Below are 19,415 nucleotides of genomic sequence, written 5' to 3'. Positions count from 1 at the left end.
ACTGAAAAAAATCTGAGTTAGCTTCAGCAGTAGCCACCCATGCATTCAACAGTTTCCTCTGGAAAAGCTCACGGTGACTCTTCTTGATATCCTCTGCTAAATCCCAATCTGTGAAAATATTTGAAGGCTGCGCACAGCAGCTGGAGGAAAGAATGAATCACCCACACACCAGAGCTCACGAGGGCTCCCTGCTGAACTACCAGCTGTGGGGAAAGCAGCCAGCCAGGGAAGGTACCATTTAGGACACAGTGTTCTAGATGGGCTCAAAAAGAATTAAAATTTAACCCATTCCAGAGCACCAAAGGATTATTTTAGGTCATGGGACCAGATGCTATACTTTCATTACATTTCCTGATGCCCCTAATTTTGGCTAAGAATTGAAATAGTTGTTAAGATTCTCTTAGACTCTCTCACACATCTAATTGCAAGCTGAAGATATGAAATGTCTCCAGAATCTTTTCCTGCTGCCTTTTTAAGTCCCCCTTAGACACTCATCCAATATTGTTGAATTCAAACACATTTCTACCACAAGAATTAAAAAGTACTTAAGTATACGTTTATTCTACTCGGTATCAATGCCACACACACACACACACACACACACACAATGTTTCGATCACTTAATAAGTTAAAACATTCCATGTTTTAATAGTTAATAACAAGGACATAAATGATCATTTCCTGAGTTAACAGTGCAATGTAAAATTTAATCTGTATTGCTAATAAGACATTTTACAGCATAGAAATGTGATCAAAATGATCATTTACTTTATCATGTCATAAAACACCAGAGTTTACTGTAGTACAGTGATACACTTTAAATGGTAAGGAAGTCTGTGACTCATCACAAAAGACACCTGTATGTACTTGTTGCCATGGTCGATTCCAGGTCAAATATCAATAGCAAAATAAGTTATGGTACAAAATAAAGTCAACAAGTTGCCTCTACTGAAGGAACATTTGATTTCATTGAAGAAACTGAAACCTGGATTCTAGTTAACCTTTTAGTTAGTATGTACAAAAATTTTCTCTTAAAAAATACTAAGTAATCACAAATTTAGACAAAACAGTTGAATAAAGGACGATGACAGCTCTTCATTATGCTGTAAAACTATGGATCTCCTCTTTGGAAAAGTTCCTATCACGCAGCAACCTGGAAAACAAATAAAAAGTACATGTTTCTTTGGCAAAATGTTTAAAAATAAAGAAGATCAAAGTTGACCGTCATAACCATAGTATTTTTTCATTTTCCCCGCTTAGTATGCACTTTCTCTCCAAATATCTAGTCAGTGTTCAAATTTTCAACTGTCTCATAAATGCCATAATTCTAAAGTTTGTTTAATGCCAACTAAAATCTACTCAGTGTGATCAGCTGATGTCTTTTAGGTATCTTTTGATCTGCGAGATCCCTTCCATCTCTCTCTCTCTTCGTCCTGTGATTTCTTTGTTGACAAAACCAGATTTTTAGGTCTTGCGCCACCCAGAGTCTCCATTTTGCTGCATCTCTGTGGTATACTTTAATAATATGTTGCTGTGTCTCTTATTTTCCACATTTTAATAATTGGATCTTGAGGCTTGATCAGATACGGGTTCAATTCTTTTTGACAAGACTATCTCCTAGGTAGTGTTCTTCCATCAGGAGGCTCATCATACCTGGTTGCCTCTCTTTTTGGATGCTAACAACCATTGGGGATCTACGTATACACCCATTAGTTCATGAGGGACTGAAGTTGGTGATACTCCTGTAACTCTTTCTTCATTTATCAGCTGAGGAATTCCATAGAGAAAAACGAACATCTGCTAATTTATTATGTAGTTGCCCAGTGGCACACCTCACAGAAAAGGCAGAATAAATGCTTCCCCCCCCCCCTTTATTCACCAGTTTTCAGAGTAAGGAGTTGATCCCCCAGCACTCTATTCTCATTCTCCCAAACTGAACAAGACAAGCAGAAATGTTGCTGAAGTATAATTCAATTTGGAAAACAGTATAGAGACTGAAATCTTAGAAGTAGCTCTGTTTAAAATGCTGCTGAAACTAGAGAAGGCCAAATACCATATGATTTCACTCATGTGGAATTCAAGAAGCAAAACAAACAAAGAAAAAAGAAACCAAAAAAAAAGAAAAAAAGAAAAAAAGAAAGACTCTTAAATACAGAGAACAAACTGATGGCTGCCAGAGGGGGGCAGGGAGGGGGGTGGGTGGGTGAAACAGGTTGAGCACTGAGTAATGTACAGAAATGTTGAATCATAGTGTATGCCTGAAACTAATATAACACTGTATGTTAATTATACTTCAGTAAAAAAGAAGAAAACGAAGTCGAAAATAAAAACATTTATTTAGTACTTGCTATATATGTAGTCACTGTGCTATGCACTTCACGTTCCTAAGTATTATAATTTATTCCCTTGTACAGGTGAGTGCACTAAAGCTTAGAAAGCTTAAGTATTTGGTTCTAGGACACATGACTTGTGATTACAGATGCTTACAAGTGGCAGAGCTGGGATTCAAACTCAAATCAGCGGCTTCTAGGCAAACACACATATTCAGACAAAGTAAGGGTGTGCGCAGGAGTCACGGGGCCAACTCCGTGCAATGGTCAAGCCTCTCACTGTTTGGACTCACCTACCTTTCTAGCCACACTTTCTGTCCCTGCCTGGCCACACCAGGCTAGTCTTCTGCATACCTGCCCCTTAATGGGTCTGCTTGTTCCTTGGCCCATCCAACCCTTCCCCGCTTCCTGTGACTGGCAGCATTTTGGCCGTCACTCAAACAACAGGTCTTTCCGACCATGCAGCAACTCTCCCTCCAATACACACCTGCCCAGGTGTAACTTGCGTCTTCCTGAATTTCCTTAACACTTGGATTCCACCTCTAGTAAGAGGGTTTATGATATTCAGAGTCATATTTTAGTTATTAATGCACGCATTTGCTTCCACCACTAGACAGTGTGGGCCTCGACACCAGAGCCTGTTTTATTCATCTGTGCCACAAACACAGTGGGGATTTGGTAGATGAAAGCACCTTTACCGAGCAAGTGATTATCTTGCTCTTTATATCACAATAAAATCAGTTTCTGAGTCTTTCTCTTATCATATCCTACAAACCTAACGAATTTTCACCAAATATGGAGACTGTGTTTGAAATGGTTATACTTCTGTAGCAGACATGAGATTCATTTTGGAGGGCCTGAAGGAGTGAGAATCGCCCCCAAAGGAGTCATTTTTCAGGACAGCAAAACCTATGATCTAATAAGAGACCCACATAAATGTCAAGTAAGAGACACAAGACATTCATTAAGATGATCGAGACGAGGAAATCAAAGAAACAGGAGTCCTAAATTACAAGTCACAGGGCAAAGGCTATGAACTGCCAAGTACAGGCACGTTCAGAGATACTGTGGATTCAGCTTGCAGACCACTGCAATAAAGTAAATATCAAAATACGGCAAGTCAAATAAATTTTTTTGTTTTCCAATGCATAGCAAAGTTCTATTTACACTACAGTCTATTCAGTGTGCAACAGCATTGTGTCTAAAAAACAATGTACATACCTTAATTAAAAAAATACTTCACTGCTAAAAAAAAATGCTAACCATCGTCTGGGCTCTCGGCAAGTTGTAATCACCGATCACAGATCACCATAACACACGTGAGAATAATGCAAAAGAGTGAAATACTGTGACAATTACCAAAATGTGACACAGAAACACTGTTGGCAGGACAGCAACAATGGACTTGTGTGACACAGGGTTGCCACAATCTGCAGTATGTAACAAAAATGCAGTATGTGTGAAGCACAGTAAGTAGAGAGAAATAAAAAAAAGGTATGTCTGTACTATTTGAATTAAGCTACATCTCACAAGGCAATTCTGTGCAGCATGTTCAATTGTGAGCAAAAGCAGGGATCCATACATGACCAGTGATCCCCCTGAGCAATTCTTGTCAAGCCAGCTAGCAGCATGGAAAGATTAGCTCTGAGGTAAAGCTGAGAAAATAAAGCTGTAGAGATTACATTCAATTTTATAAATGCAGAAGTACTAGGATCTTGGCTATCTTCTATTCAATTACACATAGACTGAGGCTCCGGAATGCAAGGAAGTGGGTATGCAAATGAAGAGCCTGCAAATAGCCCATTGTTCATGGGAGAAAACAACAACACTTCTAATAGGAGGCTGTACCAGGGATTCTTCCTCAGTCAGTTAATTGGGCTAAATGGCCTTAAAGACACAGTCTCTTTCAATGCTGAAGAGTTTATGATTCACATCATTTAAAATGATAATTAAATTGCAGTCTGCTATGAAGTAAGCATTAAGATACATTTAAAATAGCAGTGTCAGGGCGCCTGGGTGGCTCAGTCGGTTAAGCGGTTAAGCGTCCAACTTCGGCTCAGGACATGATCTTGGGGCTTTGGAGTTCGAGCCCCGTGTCGGGCTCTGTGCTGACAGCCTGGAGCCTGGAGCCTCCTTCGGATTCTGGGTCTCCCTCTCTCTGCCCCTTCCCCAGCTCACACTCTGTCTTTCTTTCTCTCAAAAAAAATAAACATTAAAAAAAATTTTTTTTTAAATAGCAGTGTCAACAAAGTAAAAGAATGTAGCCTTTAGCCTTTTTCTTTCTGAAAAATTATTTTACTTCAAATCATACTGTTAGTCTTCACTATAAATTTAATAGTTTTGTTCCAGCTTTGAAAGATTAAAAGTTTAAACAGTAATTTTTTAAAAAATTTGAAGTTGAGAGTGCTTATACAAAAGAACATTTTTTCTGAAGGTATTACAATCCAGAAATAAAATTCAATTTAATTAAAATACTTTTTTAAATGCAACATAGAAACATTTCTCAATGCATGTACTGAGGTCAATATGTTTCTTAATTAAAATTAAAAATAGTGAGAGAGAAAAGTAACCAGAAAATGTGAGGTTTAGTCATATCTCAAACAAGGAAAAACAGGGTAGTTGAGGCAGTCATATTTTAAAATCACCTATACACCCAACAGTGCCTACATAAATAATGAAATATTTTAAAGTGTCATTTTATTTTTTTAAAAAAAAATTTTTTTTTTTTCAACGTTTATTTATTTTTGGGATAGAGAGAGACAGAGCATGAACGGGGGAGGGGCAGAGAGAGAGGGAGACACAGAATCGGAAACAGGCTCCAGGCTCTGAGCCATCAGCCCAGAGCCTGACGCGGGGCTCGAACTCACGGACCGCGAGATCGTGACCTGGCTGAAGTCGGACGCTTAACCGACTGCGCCACCCAGGCGCCCCTAAAGTGTCATTTTAGATTTAAATCAGAGCCAGGTGAATTTCGAGTAAGATGAACACTACCATTGATGCTTCGTCATCCAGTGTCAACTTGGAGTCTTAGCTTATTTATGTTCTAGTCTCTCCTTTTGTCTTGACGTCTGGCTTTCAATCCCTGTATTATTTACTAGCTTTTGCCTAACTGCAGAGAATGAAGAAAGGTGGAAAGCTGCAACAAGATGAACAATGCTTATTAATTATGTCCCAGATAAGAAAGTGGCACCATGTATCCACACTGCCAGTCATTAGCAATGATCATCATCCACATCTAACTCTATGCATAGTCCTGGCCTCCAACCTCTCACCTGCATGAAGGTTAAAAACTACTATTTTCTGAGGCTGTAACCGACTATTGTAGTGCAGGTTTGTATGAATGGGAAGAACAGAGCTAAGTCGATTGCTTCTTATGGAAGATTTTCATTTCACAGTGTTGGGCATTCTTTTCCGTACCACATTGCTACTCACCGTATTCCTTGTTCTGTAAATGGGGTTGGTCCACAAATGCAGATGAGGACTTTGGATTTGTCGGAACTTCTTTTCAAAAATTCAGAAAGAAGAGCTGGTGAAATGTGTCCCCATTTGCCATTCCATTCAGAAGTGGGTGCTGAGAGAACAAATTCAACATCAAATCTGGAGGAAAGAAACATTTTTTTAAGTCTATTATTTGAACATATTATTAGCATGTTTTAAGTTCATGAAAATATTTTCTTTTTTTCCCCTTGAGAACAACTGAATACCTAAACTGTAGTGTATGAAGTGTATAAATTGATACACTTGCTAGAAAAGCACTAGAACAGATGATAAGCAAAAGTTTAACAAAAACATATAGGTAAATCCATATTTACTAGGGGTTAACTTTTGCTACGAATAAGAAGAGTAATCTGGCGTTATTTACTGAACTCACTAGAAAGAGAGTTCCAAGGGATCTCAAAGAACTCCACATTTCTATTCATAATCTGCCTGTATAAATCACAGAACAGAGCAATTACCACTGGCATGTGCGTTTTAATCTCCGACCCAAACCTCTCCAACGAGCTCCAGACCCAAGAGCCTACTGGATTCATTTCTTGCTGTCTTCAACATCAACTTATGATCTCCCTATCCCACACCCGAGGTTATCTTTGTGAACGGCGCCATGGTCCACTTGGTTGCAAAAGCCAGGAGCTTGGGATTCATCCAGGAGACCTTTCTCTGCCTCACCTGCCATAAGCATATCCTCACCAAGTCCTGGCTCCTAACTGTATGTCTACTTGGCTCAGTCTTCACGTGCTGCCCATCCTCTTCCTGAAATGCTTCTACTAAGCCCCCCACCCCCCTTCAGTTCTTAGCTCAAGCATCATTTCCAAAGGGGGAAGCACTGCAGCCCACAGTGCTCTGTTATATGTGTTGTAGGAATGCTTTCCTTTCCCTTTTCTTCGCAGCCCTTACTTCGGCCTGTAAATATGTGGTGATCAAGATGATTATCCTATTAATGTCTACCTTGCCCGCTACATCATAAGCTCCATGAGAGCAAGGATCACGCTCTGGCTGTCACTGCATCCCTAGTGGCCAACACACAGGAGGCATTCAGATACTAAGAAACGAAACACATGAAAGAAAAAAAAAATGGGTACAGAATTAAAATGAGAGAGAAGAACATCAAACCAAATCTCACAACGTACTCCAGACCATTTCTTCCCACAGCTCTGTGATCTGTTAAGTGAATTGTTGGTAAAGAATCACAGTAAATTAAAAATGTTATGTTGTACCTGATCTCCATTGTAGCAAACAATTCATTCTTAACCATTTTTGGCAGATCAAATGACTTTCTACATTTCCTAGTGAATAACTGAGATGCTTTCTCAAGATGAGCAGAAATAAATCATATGTTAACATCAATCTTAAGAAAAAGTAGAAGCGAACAGTTTCTCTTGTGAGGGGGCCCAGGGAGCCAAATGTCAGAACAGAAACAAGACGTGGCCGTTGCCGCTGCCCTCACGTCGCTGTGCGACAGCTCAGGTAAGGTGCCTGCAAACTGACTGGCACAGAGCAGCACAGGCCAACGCTGAGTGTCTGCAGGGGCTCGGAGAACCAGTCCAGGCTCTCACCCAGACCCAGGCCTCTTGGTCTTATTTGTTCATTTGCAGAATGAGGTGGGAAAACTATATCATCTCTGTTCTAATATTCTGATTTTATATTTAAAAACCCTACAGAATTATGTTCTATTTCTTACCTTTAAGGTCCCCATGAGGTTTTAGCAGCAATCTATTCTACTCTGTACAAAACAGCTTCCCCAAATACTTTCTTTCACTAACTTATTTTTCGTTGCTGGCATTTAAAATTTAAAATAGTTTTAGATAATTCCAGAATGTACTATTTGTACACTGCTCTGGGTTTGGCTTGAGGTAAGTGTGCAAAAATACTTGAAGGAATAAAGAAACTTATTTACAAAGAAGCCATATTGGATAAAAAACAAACAAACAAACAAACAAACAAACCAAAAATGTGTCTGGAAGAACAAAGTCATATGCTGGCATCTATGAAATCACATTAAAAAATGTACGTGAATTCATAAGTGCATTTTTCTGGGAAGATCCATAGCCTTTCAGCAGATCATCAAAGGAGACCCAAAAGCAACTGCAGAACCATTATGTTAAGACATTTCCAATTATACACAGACAACTGGATAAAAGATTGCAATTACCTGGTTAAATTAAAAATAAAAACTTGTCTCTTCTGGCTCTATTTCCAACAAGTTGGTCACTGGAATAAAACTGCTAAGATCTATAAATTAATACTGGTGTCCCTCTCACCTAATTTTCCTTTACTGAGATATTTAAAAGAAAAAAAAAAAAAGCCTAGTCATTGGCATACCTTCTGCAGGCATCTACTAAAGGGTGATAAATAACTGAGATCCTTACATAAAGGGTGTAGCCTTCCCATGCATTTCGTATTTATTCACACAGCGGTCCCTCGGTCATAATTTTTGGGCGCTTAATGGAAAAAGCACACAGCCACATGGATATAATTTTTAGGGATATTGTGAAGAGGATGCTCTCCTGCTTAGCCGCTACAGGATTAGAAGAGCTTAAAGTGGGATAGGAGCAATACCAAATTAAGATTCAAGAATATTTTAAAGAAGCATTCCTTTTTATCATATTAAGATACAGGTGATTACTATGGAATCCTCTCTTCTGGGTTATTATGAATAAGGGCCAATTTGCTGTATGCAACAATTATAGCCGTGAGGCATAAGAGTAAATGTTCTGAAACTCTTTTCTGCCCTGTGATCTCAACATGCAGGAAAGGACTAGAACTCTTGAGAAGGTTACCTGAAAATAAATTTAGATAATCTATTAAGTGCAAACAAAGCAACATAAAAAGAGAGCAAGTGGGCGAGAGAAAGTAGACCTGCTTCTGGTAAATAAATGTGGTCTAAATGTCAATGGAAGTAAACAAGCTGGTGAAAATAATTACTATTTTTTTTTCAATATATGAAGTTTATTGTCAAATTGGTTTCCATACAACACCCAGTGCTCATCCCAAAAGGTGCCCTCCTCAATACCCAGCACCCACCCTCCCCTCCCTCCCACTCCCCATCAACCCTCAGTTTGTTCTCAGTTTTTAAGAGTCTCTTATGCTTTGGCTCTCTTCCACTCCAACCTCTTTTTTTTTTCCTTCCCCTCCCCCATGGGTTTTTGTTAAGTTTCTCAGGATCCACATAAGAGTGAAACCATATGGTAGCTGTCTTTCTCTGTATGGCTTATTTCACTTAGCATAACACCCTCCAGTTCCATCCATGTTGCTACAAAGGGCCATATTTCATTCTTTCTCATTGCCACGTAGTACTCCATTGTGTATATAAACCACAATTTCTTTATCCATTCATCAGTTGATGGACATTTAGGCTCTATCCATAATTTGGCTCTTGTTGAGAGTGCTGCTATAAACATTGGGGTACAAGTGTCCCTATGCATCAGTACTCCTGTATCCCTTGGATAAATTCCTAGCAGTGCTATTGCTGGGTCATAGGGTAGGTCTATTTTTAATTTTTTGAGGAACCTCCACACTGTTTTCCAGAGTGGCTGCACCAATTTGCATTCCCACCAACAGTGCCAGAAGGTTCCCGTTTCTCCACATCCTCTCCAGCATCTATAGTCTCCTGATTTGTTCATTTTGGCCACTCTGACTGGCGTGAGGTGATATCTGAGTGTGGTTTTGATTTGTATTTCCCTGATAAGGAGCACGATGTTGAGCACCTTTTCACATGCCTGTTGGCCATCTGGATGTCTTCTTTAGAGAAGTATCTATTCATGTTGAAAATAATTATTTTAAAGTAGACTGATAATGATCCAAGATGAAAAGTCTTGAAATACAAATGTATGCATTCAATCTAAAATGACTGCAGAGCCTGCAGTCATCAACAACTGATTCCCTCCCCCTCCGGCCAATCAGCTTCCAAAATGTACCTCCTTCACATTTCTTACACATATCTCCTGCCTTCCTATTTTTACTGCCACAACTCTGCAATAGGCCTTTATATCTCTCGACTAAAATACTGCTCTAATATCCTTAGCCCTAATCTATCTGACACATCATGGCTATATTAGTTCTTCTAAAAACCCAGAACCCATCTTACAACTTTCTGCTCAGAAAGCTTCTGTGATTAGTCACTGCCTAGAGAAGGGTATTTCAGGGTATTTGGAGACCCAGCTTTTCCTGATTTCTCTAGATAAAGAAAAATACTAGATCATAGGGTATTTGTCTTTCTCTGACTGACTTACTTTGCTTAGCATTAAACTCTCTAGCTCCATCCATGTTATTGCAAATGGCAAGATTTCATTTTTTGATGGATGAACAATACCACATGATTTCACTCATATGTGGAACTTAAGAAACAAAACAAACATACAAAAAGAGAGAGAGAAACCGAGAAGCCACTCTTAACTATAGAGAACAAACTGGTGGTTACCAGAGGGGAGGTGGGTGGGAAGATGGGTGAAACAGGTGAAGAGGATTAAGAGCCCACCCATCACAACGAGCACTGAGTAACGTACAGAATTCCTGAATCACTATATTGTATACCTGAAACTAACAAAACACTGTATGTTAACCATACTGGAATCAAAATAAAAACCAATAAAAAAGAGAAAAATACTAGAAACAACAGGAAAACTAGTTATTTGCTCACAGGGTAATAATTCACAAAATAAACAGGTAGGGGTTAAAATTTGATAAAATATACATATTACAGAGACATTTTTCAAAATGAATCTGATGAAACACTAGTGTTCTTCCAGATGTGAGTGGTAATCCATGAGAGAAGGCTAACCTCTCAAATGAGTATGGGACTACTGGGTTAGGAAAAGTTAAATAGATTTCTTCAGAATTTCTCAAAACCTTGAATATGCTAACTTCGCAACAAATCTTCAAGAAGGTAATATAGTACACATTCTGTCTCAGACTTATTTAATCACAGAGCCCTTTGGTCAGGGGAACACATGGACGTTTAAAAAAACACATTCCAAGAAACACACCATTTGAGGAACATCTGGGAGGAAGAAAGTCCCTTATGGGTCCATATTAGGGGCCCACATATTTGAGCACATCACAGGCTGGAGAAAAAGAAAGGGGTTCGGGCACATTTCCAATGTACTTGTGCCTCTGAGATCATCGGCATCTGCTATCTCAATTAGACTGAAACATCGCTAGTCTTAATGCTGACACCAGGGTACAGAAACATAGTCATTATCTACAGACCCTGTCAGTAATAAAGGGAGATGTGTTTCCCAGGTTGCCGGAACTTCCCATGTACTAAGTGTAATACAGGAATTACGCTTAAGGTCTTCCATGGCCAGATTTTAACTACCCTGTTTCGTTGACTGTAAAATAAGAGGATTAGAAGTGATCACCACTAAGATTCCTTCCAATAAGGATATAATTAATGGTTTTATTTTTACAAAGTTATTTCACATTGTTTTCCTTTCCACACACAGTTCAACATAATTGGACTCAACATACTGGCCCTCTTGGTTTTTTGCTTATAAAAAATCCTATTATACAAATTTCTTTTCCTGTTCACAGAAATGCTAATTGCTCCCCAAAGCCCAGACCTTCCTCTATGAAGCTTTGACATCCCCACCCTCACAAAAACAGAATCACTCCTCCTCCTAGACTTCTAGAACATATGACTCATTTCTCTCAAGACTTTACACTTACTGCCGAACTTGAGAACTTCACCACCACTTGGGGATTCTTACTCATTCTGTATCTTTCCCCAACATTAAGCACATTTTGCAAAGAGTGAGCACACAAGTGACTGAAGTGATGTGCCTGGTCCACCGGTGCCCATAACGGGGTACACAATCCCCTGTCCTTGTGCTGCTTGGAATCCCTTTCTCTTTCGCCTTGCCTTATGCCCTAAACATTAACCTCATCCTTTCTAAAGGAAAAATAATGACACTAACATATCAAGTGTGGGGAGTACAATATTCTGTGCTTGGTAATTTACCTTTCTCGAGGCTATTTGTCAAAATGTATCAATAGCCTTGGTATTCTGTGACCTGATGATTCTTCTGATGAATTTTTATCCTGCATATGGAGGTACAGAGCAGCTTGTAATCACTATGCCAAACAGCAGGGGATTGGTTAAATAAGTCATGGTATGGTTACATGACTGCATATAGTGCAGCTATTAAAAATCAGTTTTCCCAACTGGCACTACTGGAATTTGGGGCTGGTTATTTCTTTGTTGTGGGAGATTGTTGTGTGTATGTAGTATGTTGCAGCATTCCTGGACTCTACCAACTAGATGCCCTCCGTTGTGATGATAAAAAATGTTTTCAGACATAAATGTCCCCTAAAGTCATTGGAACAGGGTGGAGAGGCAGATTGAGGTGGCAGACAAAAACTGGTTTAAACTATTTGACACACAGGGGCGCCTGGGTGGCTCAGTCGGTTGGGCGTCCAACTTCGGCTCAGGTCATGATCTCACGGTCCGTGAGTTTGAGCCCCACGTCGGGCTCCGTGCTGACAGCTCGGAGCCTGGAGCCTGCTTCTGATTCTGTCTCCCTCTCTCTGACTCTCCCCCTTTCATGCTCTGTCTCTCTCTGTCTCAAAAATAAACATTAAAATATTCGACACACAGAATGTGCATAATATACTAAGTAGAAAATGTAGTTATAAAAAGTTTAATCAGTATGTCTACATTATTTAAAATTTTTTTTCTAATGTTTTTTAATTTATTTTTGACAGAGAGAGAGAGAGAGAGAGAGAGAATGTCAAGCAGGGGAGGGGCAGAGAGAGACAGAAACACAGAATCTGAAGCAGGCTCTAGGCTCTGAGTTATCAGCACAGAGCCCAACATGGAGCTTGAACGCATGAACTGCGAAATCATGATCTGAGCTGAAGTCATTTGCTTAACTGACTGAACTACTCAGGAGCCCTAAGACTACATTATTTAAAAAACAAAATAAAAAGATGAGTGTGTATAAGTGCACACATGTGTGTGTCAGAGAGCGAGACAAGGAGATAGCTTTATTAAAAGAAGGTTTTCTCCAAAAATGACTGTTTTGAAACGGAAGGGAAAATACCTATTAAATTTATATATTACAGGGGTGCCTGGGTAGCTCAGTCGGTTGAGCGTCCGACTTCGGCTCAGGTCATGACCTTGCGGTTCATGAGTTTGAGCACTGCGTCAGGCTCTGTGCTGACGTCTCAGAGCCTGGAGCCTGCTTCAGATTCTGTGCCTCCCTCTCTCTCTGCCCCAACCCACTCACATTCTGTCTCTGTCTCTCTCAAAAATAAACATTAAAAAAAATTTTATATATTACAAAATGTTGTCCAGAGGTCAATCTCAATGTCAAGCTATCCCGCCCCTCAAAAATCATTTTGCAAAAGGTGAGAACTCACAGAGCTAGGGCATTCTACAGGGACGGGACCTCATGCATAACACTGTTCAGAGGTCAAGAGAGAGATAAACAAAATTTAATTTGGATCCCAGTCTACATAGTAATTAACTATAGCTACTACCACACATTTTTGCCTTCTGTTTCCTCTCAAATTTCTTAAGAAAAATAAATGTGTGAGATTTTGCTAGATTTGAAATGTTGTGAATGGAGTCCTAACTACTGGACATATTTGGATAAAATTCAAGTAAGCTGTTTTCTGTTCAAATTTTATATTTAATGACATGGAAACTTGACTGAAATAGAAACATCCCATAAAAGTACTTACAGTGTACCTGTGTTTTGCAATTCTATTAAGTTTAGCAATGTGGGTAAATGAAGAGATACATTCCCTGGATTGTATGAGAAAATAAGCCAACATAGTATCTTGTTCACTGTTGTGCCCCTGTGTAGAGAGGCACATAGCAGAGCTCACATTTATTTAATGAATGAATCAATGTTACAAATACGCTAATTATGGGCTAGGCACCTACACAAACTGTCTCACTGACCCCTGTAGCCAAATAATTCTATGATGTAGGTAATTGATATCCTTATTTCTACAAGCGGAAAAACTGAGGCTCAGTCAGATCAAATAACTTGCCCAAGGTCACAAGGTTAGTAAGCTCCCATTATGCAGTGATTTTTCTAAGAATTTCATCTGTTAATATTATCTAGATAAACTTGGAGGACAAGCATAACATGCTCGCTGAAAATCAGAGTATTAGATCATATCTTAGCCTCAATATCCATCCTATCTGTCCCTTCTTATTCCACAAGGACTGAGTGGAAGGCTGAGACCTAATCCTACAGAGTAAGGTATTTCACTTGCTTTAACTACAAAATTTAGAAGGATTTTTAAAAAGATATTTACAACCCAATAATTATTTTAATATGTTCAGGTGTCACATTTTGTCATCAGAAACTTTATTACTAAAATTAGGAGTGATACAGGAAAGTCAAGATGTGGGAAAGGATGGTTTAATACATAAAAGATGCCCTTAAATACTAACTAAAATACAGATGTGACTAATTAAAATAACCTTATATTAAATCTGAGTTTTTACTTTCCTTTTTTGTATGGGACTCAACAATAGTGCTAAAAACCCATCAATAAGCCTTTAAGGCTGGGTTTCTCATAAAGCCTCAGAATATGGTAACATTCCTGGTAAACATTCCATACAAGCATGGCCTTTTTGTTTTCCAGTGAGGGCATGACACGAGTCTCCAGGGAGCGGCAATCATACAACACTAGAAGTCCGTGCCAACAGAGTGCCTCAAGCAAGGACAATTATGTCTCCAAGAATAAGGAGGAGGTTAGTGAGTAGAGAGAGCGAGCACCCAGGAGCATGAGGGGAGGGCAAGAAGAGAAACAGAAGGAGAAGAGGGAGGATAAAGGTAGGCCAGAAGTCAGAGCGCCATCACTTCTCTCAGCAAGCTGGAGAGTCCACTCACCTGGTGAATGCTGTTAGAGCCAGGCATCCAGATAGGAAAAAAAAGGGGCCTTTCCTCACCCTCAATATTCCAGCCTATGCAATCCACCAACCCAAATTATGTAGACCAAAACAAAACAGAATGAAACAAAAGAAAACACACTTTATGTTCAGAGGGTGTCAACACATTTCTTTTTACCAAGTACTTCTTAAATCAAGTTTAGCTCCTACTGAAAGTCTAAAAGTACAATGTCTGTTCATGAAAATAATAGCAAATGGATCCTCTCGTACAAGGGAACTATGTTCAAAAATAACTTTGTCAAAACGTTGTCGGAAACATTTTTTTTAAAACAACCCTACAGTTAAAAAGCTTAGCAATGCTGTTTAAATTCTTTTAAATGTTTGATCAGGGGGGCGCCTGGGTGGCGCAGTCGGTTAAGCGTCCGACTTCAGCCAGGTCACGATCTCGCGGTCCGTGAGTTCGAGCCCCGCGTCAGGCTCTGGGCTGATGGCTCAGAGCCTGGAGCCTGTTTCCGATTCTGTGTCTCCCTCTCTCTCTGCCCCTCCCCCGTTCATGCTCTGTCTCTCTCTGTCCCAAAAATAAATAAACGTTGAAAAAAAAAAATGTTTGATCAGGAAAACAGGAGCTCAGTTAATGCAGAAATGAAACGCATGTACGTAGAGTTCTTCTAAGCCACAATTCAAGTATCTGAGGTAGGCCATCAGTTTCCAAAGCAGTTACACAATCTTCTCCAATCATCACATTAGCCTTACAAAGTAAGTAGGAAAGATGCCATTATTTCATTTGGAAGATAAAGAGACAGGCCCACAGAGCTAAGTAATTTTTGAGTAAGGTCCAAGCTGGTGAAGGGTAGAATGAAAACCAGAATTTAGGCTTTAGGCTTTGTGGTACATGCCGCTTCTAACTTTCCACTTTCAAAAGTGTGAAAAAGACGCTTCAAAACCTAGGAATTTGTATTTCTTTAAATCATGCTCTAAACTGTCGTACGGCTACCTAAATACAAATACTTTTAGGTTTATGGTTTAAGTATGTAAGAAGACTCAATACTTCAAGGATAAGTGAGTCAGGTCATCTTTAATTTGTGAACGTTATTTATGAAGAGAGAGAGGGGAAGAGGATGGAAGACAGGAGGGAAGAAAAACGAAAGGTGGCCATTCATTCCCACACCGAGGACGTTCGGAAAGTAGTCACAAGAAACAGAGTCCCAGAACAGCTGAGTTGTTGACATCTTTAACTCGAACTTTCGAAAAGCCTTGAATTTTATCTGTCCTGTACAGTCTTAAACACATTTACTTCAGATATTTTGTGTGAAGTCCTTATGAAGTCCTGAATTTCTTAAACATAGCTTTGGATGACTACAGATATGCTTTACAAAGTATGACAGCTCCTCCAATTCACTCTTCCAAACAATACCTTCAGAATTTCCTGCTGCTTTTAACTCTCTTTAGGGGAGACAGGGCATATGCCCATTTCAACTATCTAATTTCAGCTGACTGTGCTAGGGCTTTCTTCAATGAAACAGATTCCCATGCTTTCTCATTCTATCAGAGTTCAGCCTGGCTCGAACTTTTTTCTATTGCCTATGCCAGCATTCCCCAAGGTGCGTACTGAGCACCACCAGTATTAACAGCTATTAATGACTTAATGTAGACAAACAAAAATGAAGAAAATCTTAACTGAACATGCATAAGGAAGCCCCCCTCTAAAGTCACAAAGGCTCTAAGAAATCTTGTAGTAAGGAAATATATTTATTTTTGCTTGATCCATCTTATCACATTTATTTGATTTGCACGCACTATAGCAAGAAAATCTTGAATCATCAAATTGGCTATACTAGATCATTTTCAGTGAAACTCAACTCAGAATAAGTAACACGTTAAAACATAACGCCCAGTATATATTTTATCAATACATATATGATATCGTATTAATCTTACCGAACAGTATTTCTTTGGGGGAGGGATATTAACATTACTTGCAGTGAGGGAATTATTGATTAGTTTATTTTTTCTTTGACAGGGCTTCCTGGCTAATTAAACACTCCAATCAAAGGAGATAAGGCCTAGACTGACTATACATTTTTGAATATTTAAGTGCAGAGCTAACACCGGTTTAATACCTTTTATCTTTAAATGCTAATTTCTCCAACTGGCTTCTCCAAATTATATCATCCTCTGTTTTATTGAAGAACATCAGCTTCACTTTCCTTAAAAGAAAAAACAACAACAACTCAAAAAGAACTATTTCAGTTACATTTAAAATATGCACGAATGGAAAAGTCTAAACGTAAACTGGCATGAATGTTTTTTAGTGCCAATTAGGTAACCCAAAGTATCAAAAATAAAAGAATCAAGTTAGTAAAACAGCTAGGACTAGAAGACGTAGGGTAAGGAAATGATAAATGAGGAAATGAGAATACGTCTATTAAGGTCCACTGAGTAATTAATTTAGAATACCTTACACTAATCTAATAGCCTCATAAAGGATAGTAATTAAAGATAAAGTTACATACCTGAGACTGGGTATGTTAGTCAAAGCATAATTCAGTATTTTAACCATTGGTGTGAAGCCTGTTCCAGCTGCCAATAAAAAGAGATCTTCTAATTCTTGGAACTGGGATATTTTAAAACTGCCCTCAGGATTGCTTACGGAAACAAAATCTCCTAAACAATGAAATATAAACTAAATCAGAAGAAAAAAAAAATCAGGGAAACTGATGTTAGCCTAGCTAAATTTAGAACACTGAGGAGTAACAGGATGAATTCATAACTTTCAGACTACATCTTAGTCTTTAAGGTATGTAAGGAGTTTGGGGAATACTCATTAAGCCCCCAAATATGTCTGGATTATATCCTTATAACCAAATTAATAATGAGGTTTTATGACACTCATTTCCCAACATTATTTTCCCAAACCATCTAGAATCTCTAATTTACAAACCACTGACAAGCACTTAAGTACAAATTCTCAGTAAAGGACTGATTGCTAAGCTAAATTATAAGCACCTCAAAAGCAGTGTCTATGTATACCTGTCTTACACAGTACAAGGTGGAGAATATATACTCACTGCTTACATATGGATTCTTAGCCATAGCAATAAAACTAGTAGGAGAGAAAATGGAAATAGAAAAGTATTCTAAAATCTTACGTTAGTAAATGTGCTAACTTCACCTTCATGAAATCTTTGAAAAACCTATTAAAACAACAGCTGTTCTGAATTGAACACCTATAAAAACAAAGCAAGATCAGAAACTGTACTTAGAGCATGCTACTTCTCAATCTAGAATAAAAATATTTGAGCAAAACATTTTCTGTAGTGCATTTTTATATAACCACTCTGTACCACTCATATAAGAGAACTGCCTTTAAGACATTTCAGAAATTTTCAATGTAATTTTAAAAATAGAAAAGTTAAACATGTTTTAAAAACAATTTCAAATAATTTGCTTTATTTCTTTAAATGCTTGGATGTTCATAATTTTTCCTTCTTGTCCACAGCGGGATAGTAAGGATCTTGCAGTAACTGATGAATTAAGTATTGGAAGGTAACAGAAGCTCCCCGTTATAGTTCAAAAGGACCATAAGATCAGAACATCTTCAGGAAAAAGTCAGCTGGTTGTTTACTAAAGATGCTCACAGAATGACATTAACTTGATAACTTCTGTCAACAGTCCAGTCCTTCAACGTCATAAAACTAGACTCAGGCAAGATACTGGATTTTAATCAAGTTCACAAGATGTTAAAAGTATACCGGCCAGAACAGCAATTCATTTACAAAAGGCTATCTGTACCTAGTGACCTGAACATCACACACCCCTTCCAGGGCATCTCATTCTCAGTATCAGAACACTTGGAAGGCCAAAATAATCATATAAGAGTTGCTTGGTGAACATGGAGTTGAAACAAAGACGTGGATAATTTTATAGCATAGCTCATTTAAGCCATGATGAGGCTTTCATGAGTTATCACTATCATGCCAGTGTGTCCCTCCAAGGGATACAGGTATTGGGGCCATGTCTAGCTCCCCTGGATGAAACTGAAAAAACACTCATCTTATTCTTTGGGCTTTCCCTTTCATGCTCTAGGCTAAATCTCCACCCTGCTCTGTTCACATGATCTCTATTAAAAGGTTATAATAACACTGGTTCAGTTTCCACATGCTATCTATAATCACATGTCAGGCTACCACAAGATGATAGTCACCTTCACTAGATTTGCAGGGATTCCAAGATTCTTTAGGTTCTGATTCATATTCAATATTTTGATCTTTGTAACCAAAGAGGACTAATCATATCCATTATGTAGAGACTGGCTTAACTTCCAGAAAGCAATAAATTTTCTTTATTTCCAAATTTTAATGACCTATCTCACTGGCACCTCGATGTTACTGCTAATGCTATGTTAAAAACAGGAAGGGCACTTTTACTGTCAAACAAAAGGCAGTGAAAAGTTGAAGGTACAGAAAAAGGAATAGAAACAGGAACAGGGGTCTTGAAATCACAATAGATTTCATCATAGTCTTTTTATTAATTCTTTCAAAGTACACTTATTGAGAGCCTATTATGTGCCAATTGCCATGCTGAGGTATAGGAACTATAAAGATAAGGAAGACAATCTTTACCCTCAAACGCAAAGTTTTGTAAAGAAGGAACATTATTTATTCTTATCTGAGAACTATGAACAAAGTGTTAGTTACTGAGGGGTTCACGAGAAGGGCGGCTTCATAAAAGAAGTGATA

The 19,415-nt window shown here is 38.6% G+C and overlaps 1 protein-coding gene across 4 annotated transcripts in view; it reads right to left on the bottom strand.

Moving 5' to 3' along the window:
- Window positions 1-534: 534 nt before the first annotated feature.
- Window positions 535-19,415, bottom strand: part of LOC115514156 (cytochrome b5 reductase 4) — a 93,284-nt gene continuing 74,403 nt past the window's right edge. The window contains exons 14-17 of one of the 4 annotated variants that reach the window (XM_030315918.1): window positions 17,190-17,340; window positions 16,797-16,883; window positions 5,763-5,927; window positions 535-1,153 (exon numbers count right to left, since the gene is read on the bottom strand). In XM_030315918.1, the coding sequence (XP_030171778.1) occupies window positions 1,099-1,153; window positions 5,763-5,927; window positions 16,797-16,883; window positions 17,190-17,340 (458 nt within the window). In that variant the 3' untranslated portion in view covers window positions 535-1,098. Of the gene's footprint in view, window positions 1,154-5,762; window positions 5,928-15,277; window positions 15,425-16,796; window positions 16,884-17,189; window positions 17,341-19,415 lie in introns of those variants that run through there. The other 3 variants (XM_030315919.2, XM_030315920.1, XR_003968890.1) reach the window with 3 other exon arrangements.

Source organism: Lynx canadensis, chromosome B2 (genome assembly GCF_007474595.2).
Source record: "Lynx canadensis isolate LIC74 chromosome B2, mLynCan4.pri.v2, whole genome shotgun sequence".
NCBI lineage: Eukaryota > Metazoa > Chordata > Mammalia > Carnivora > Felidae > Lynx > Lynx canadensis.
This window is presented reverse-complemented; position numbering and strand designations above follow the sequence as displayed.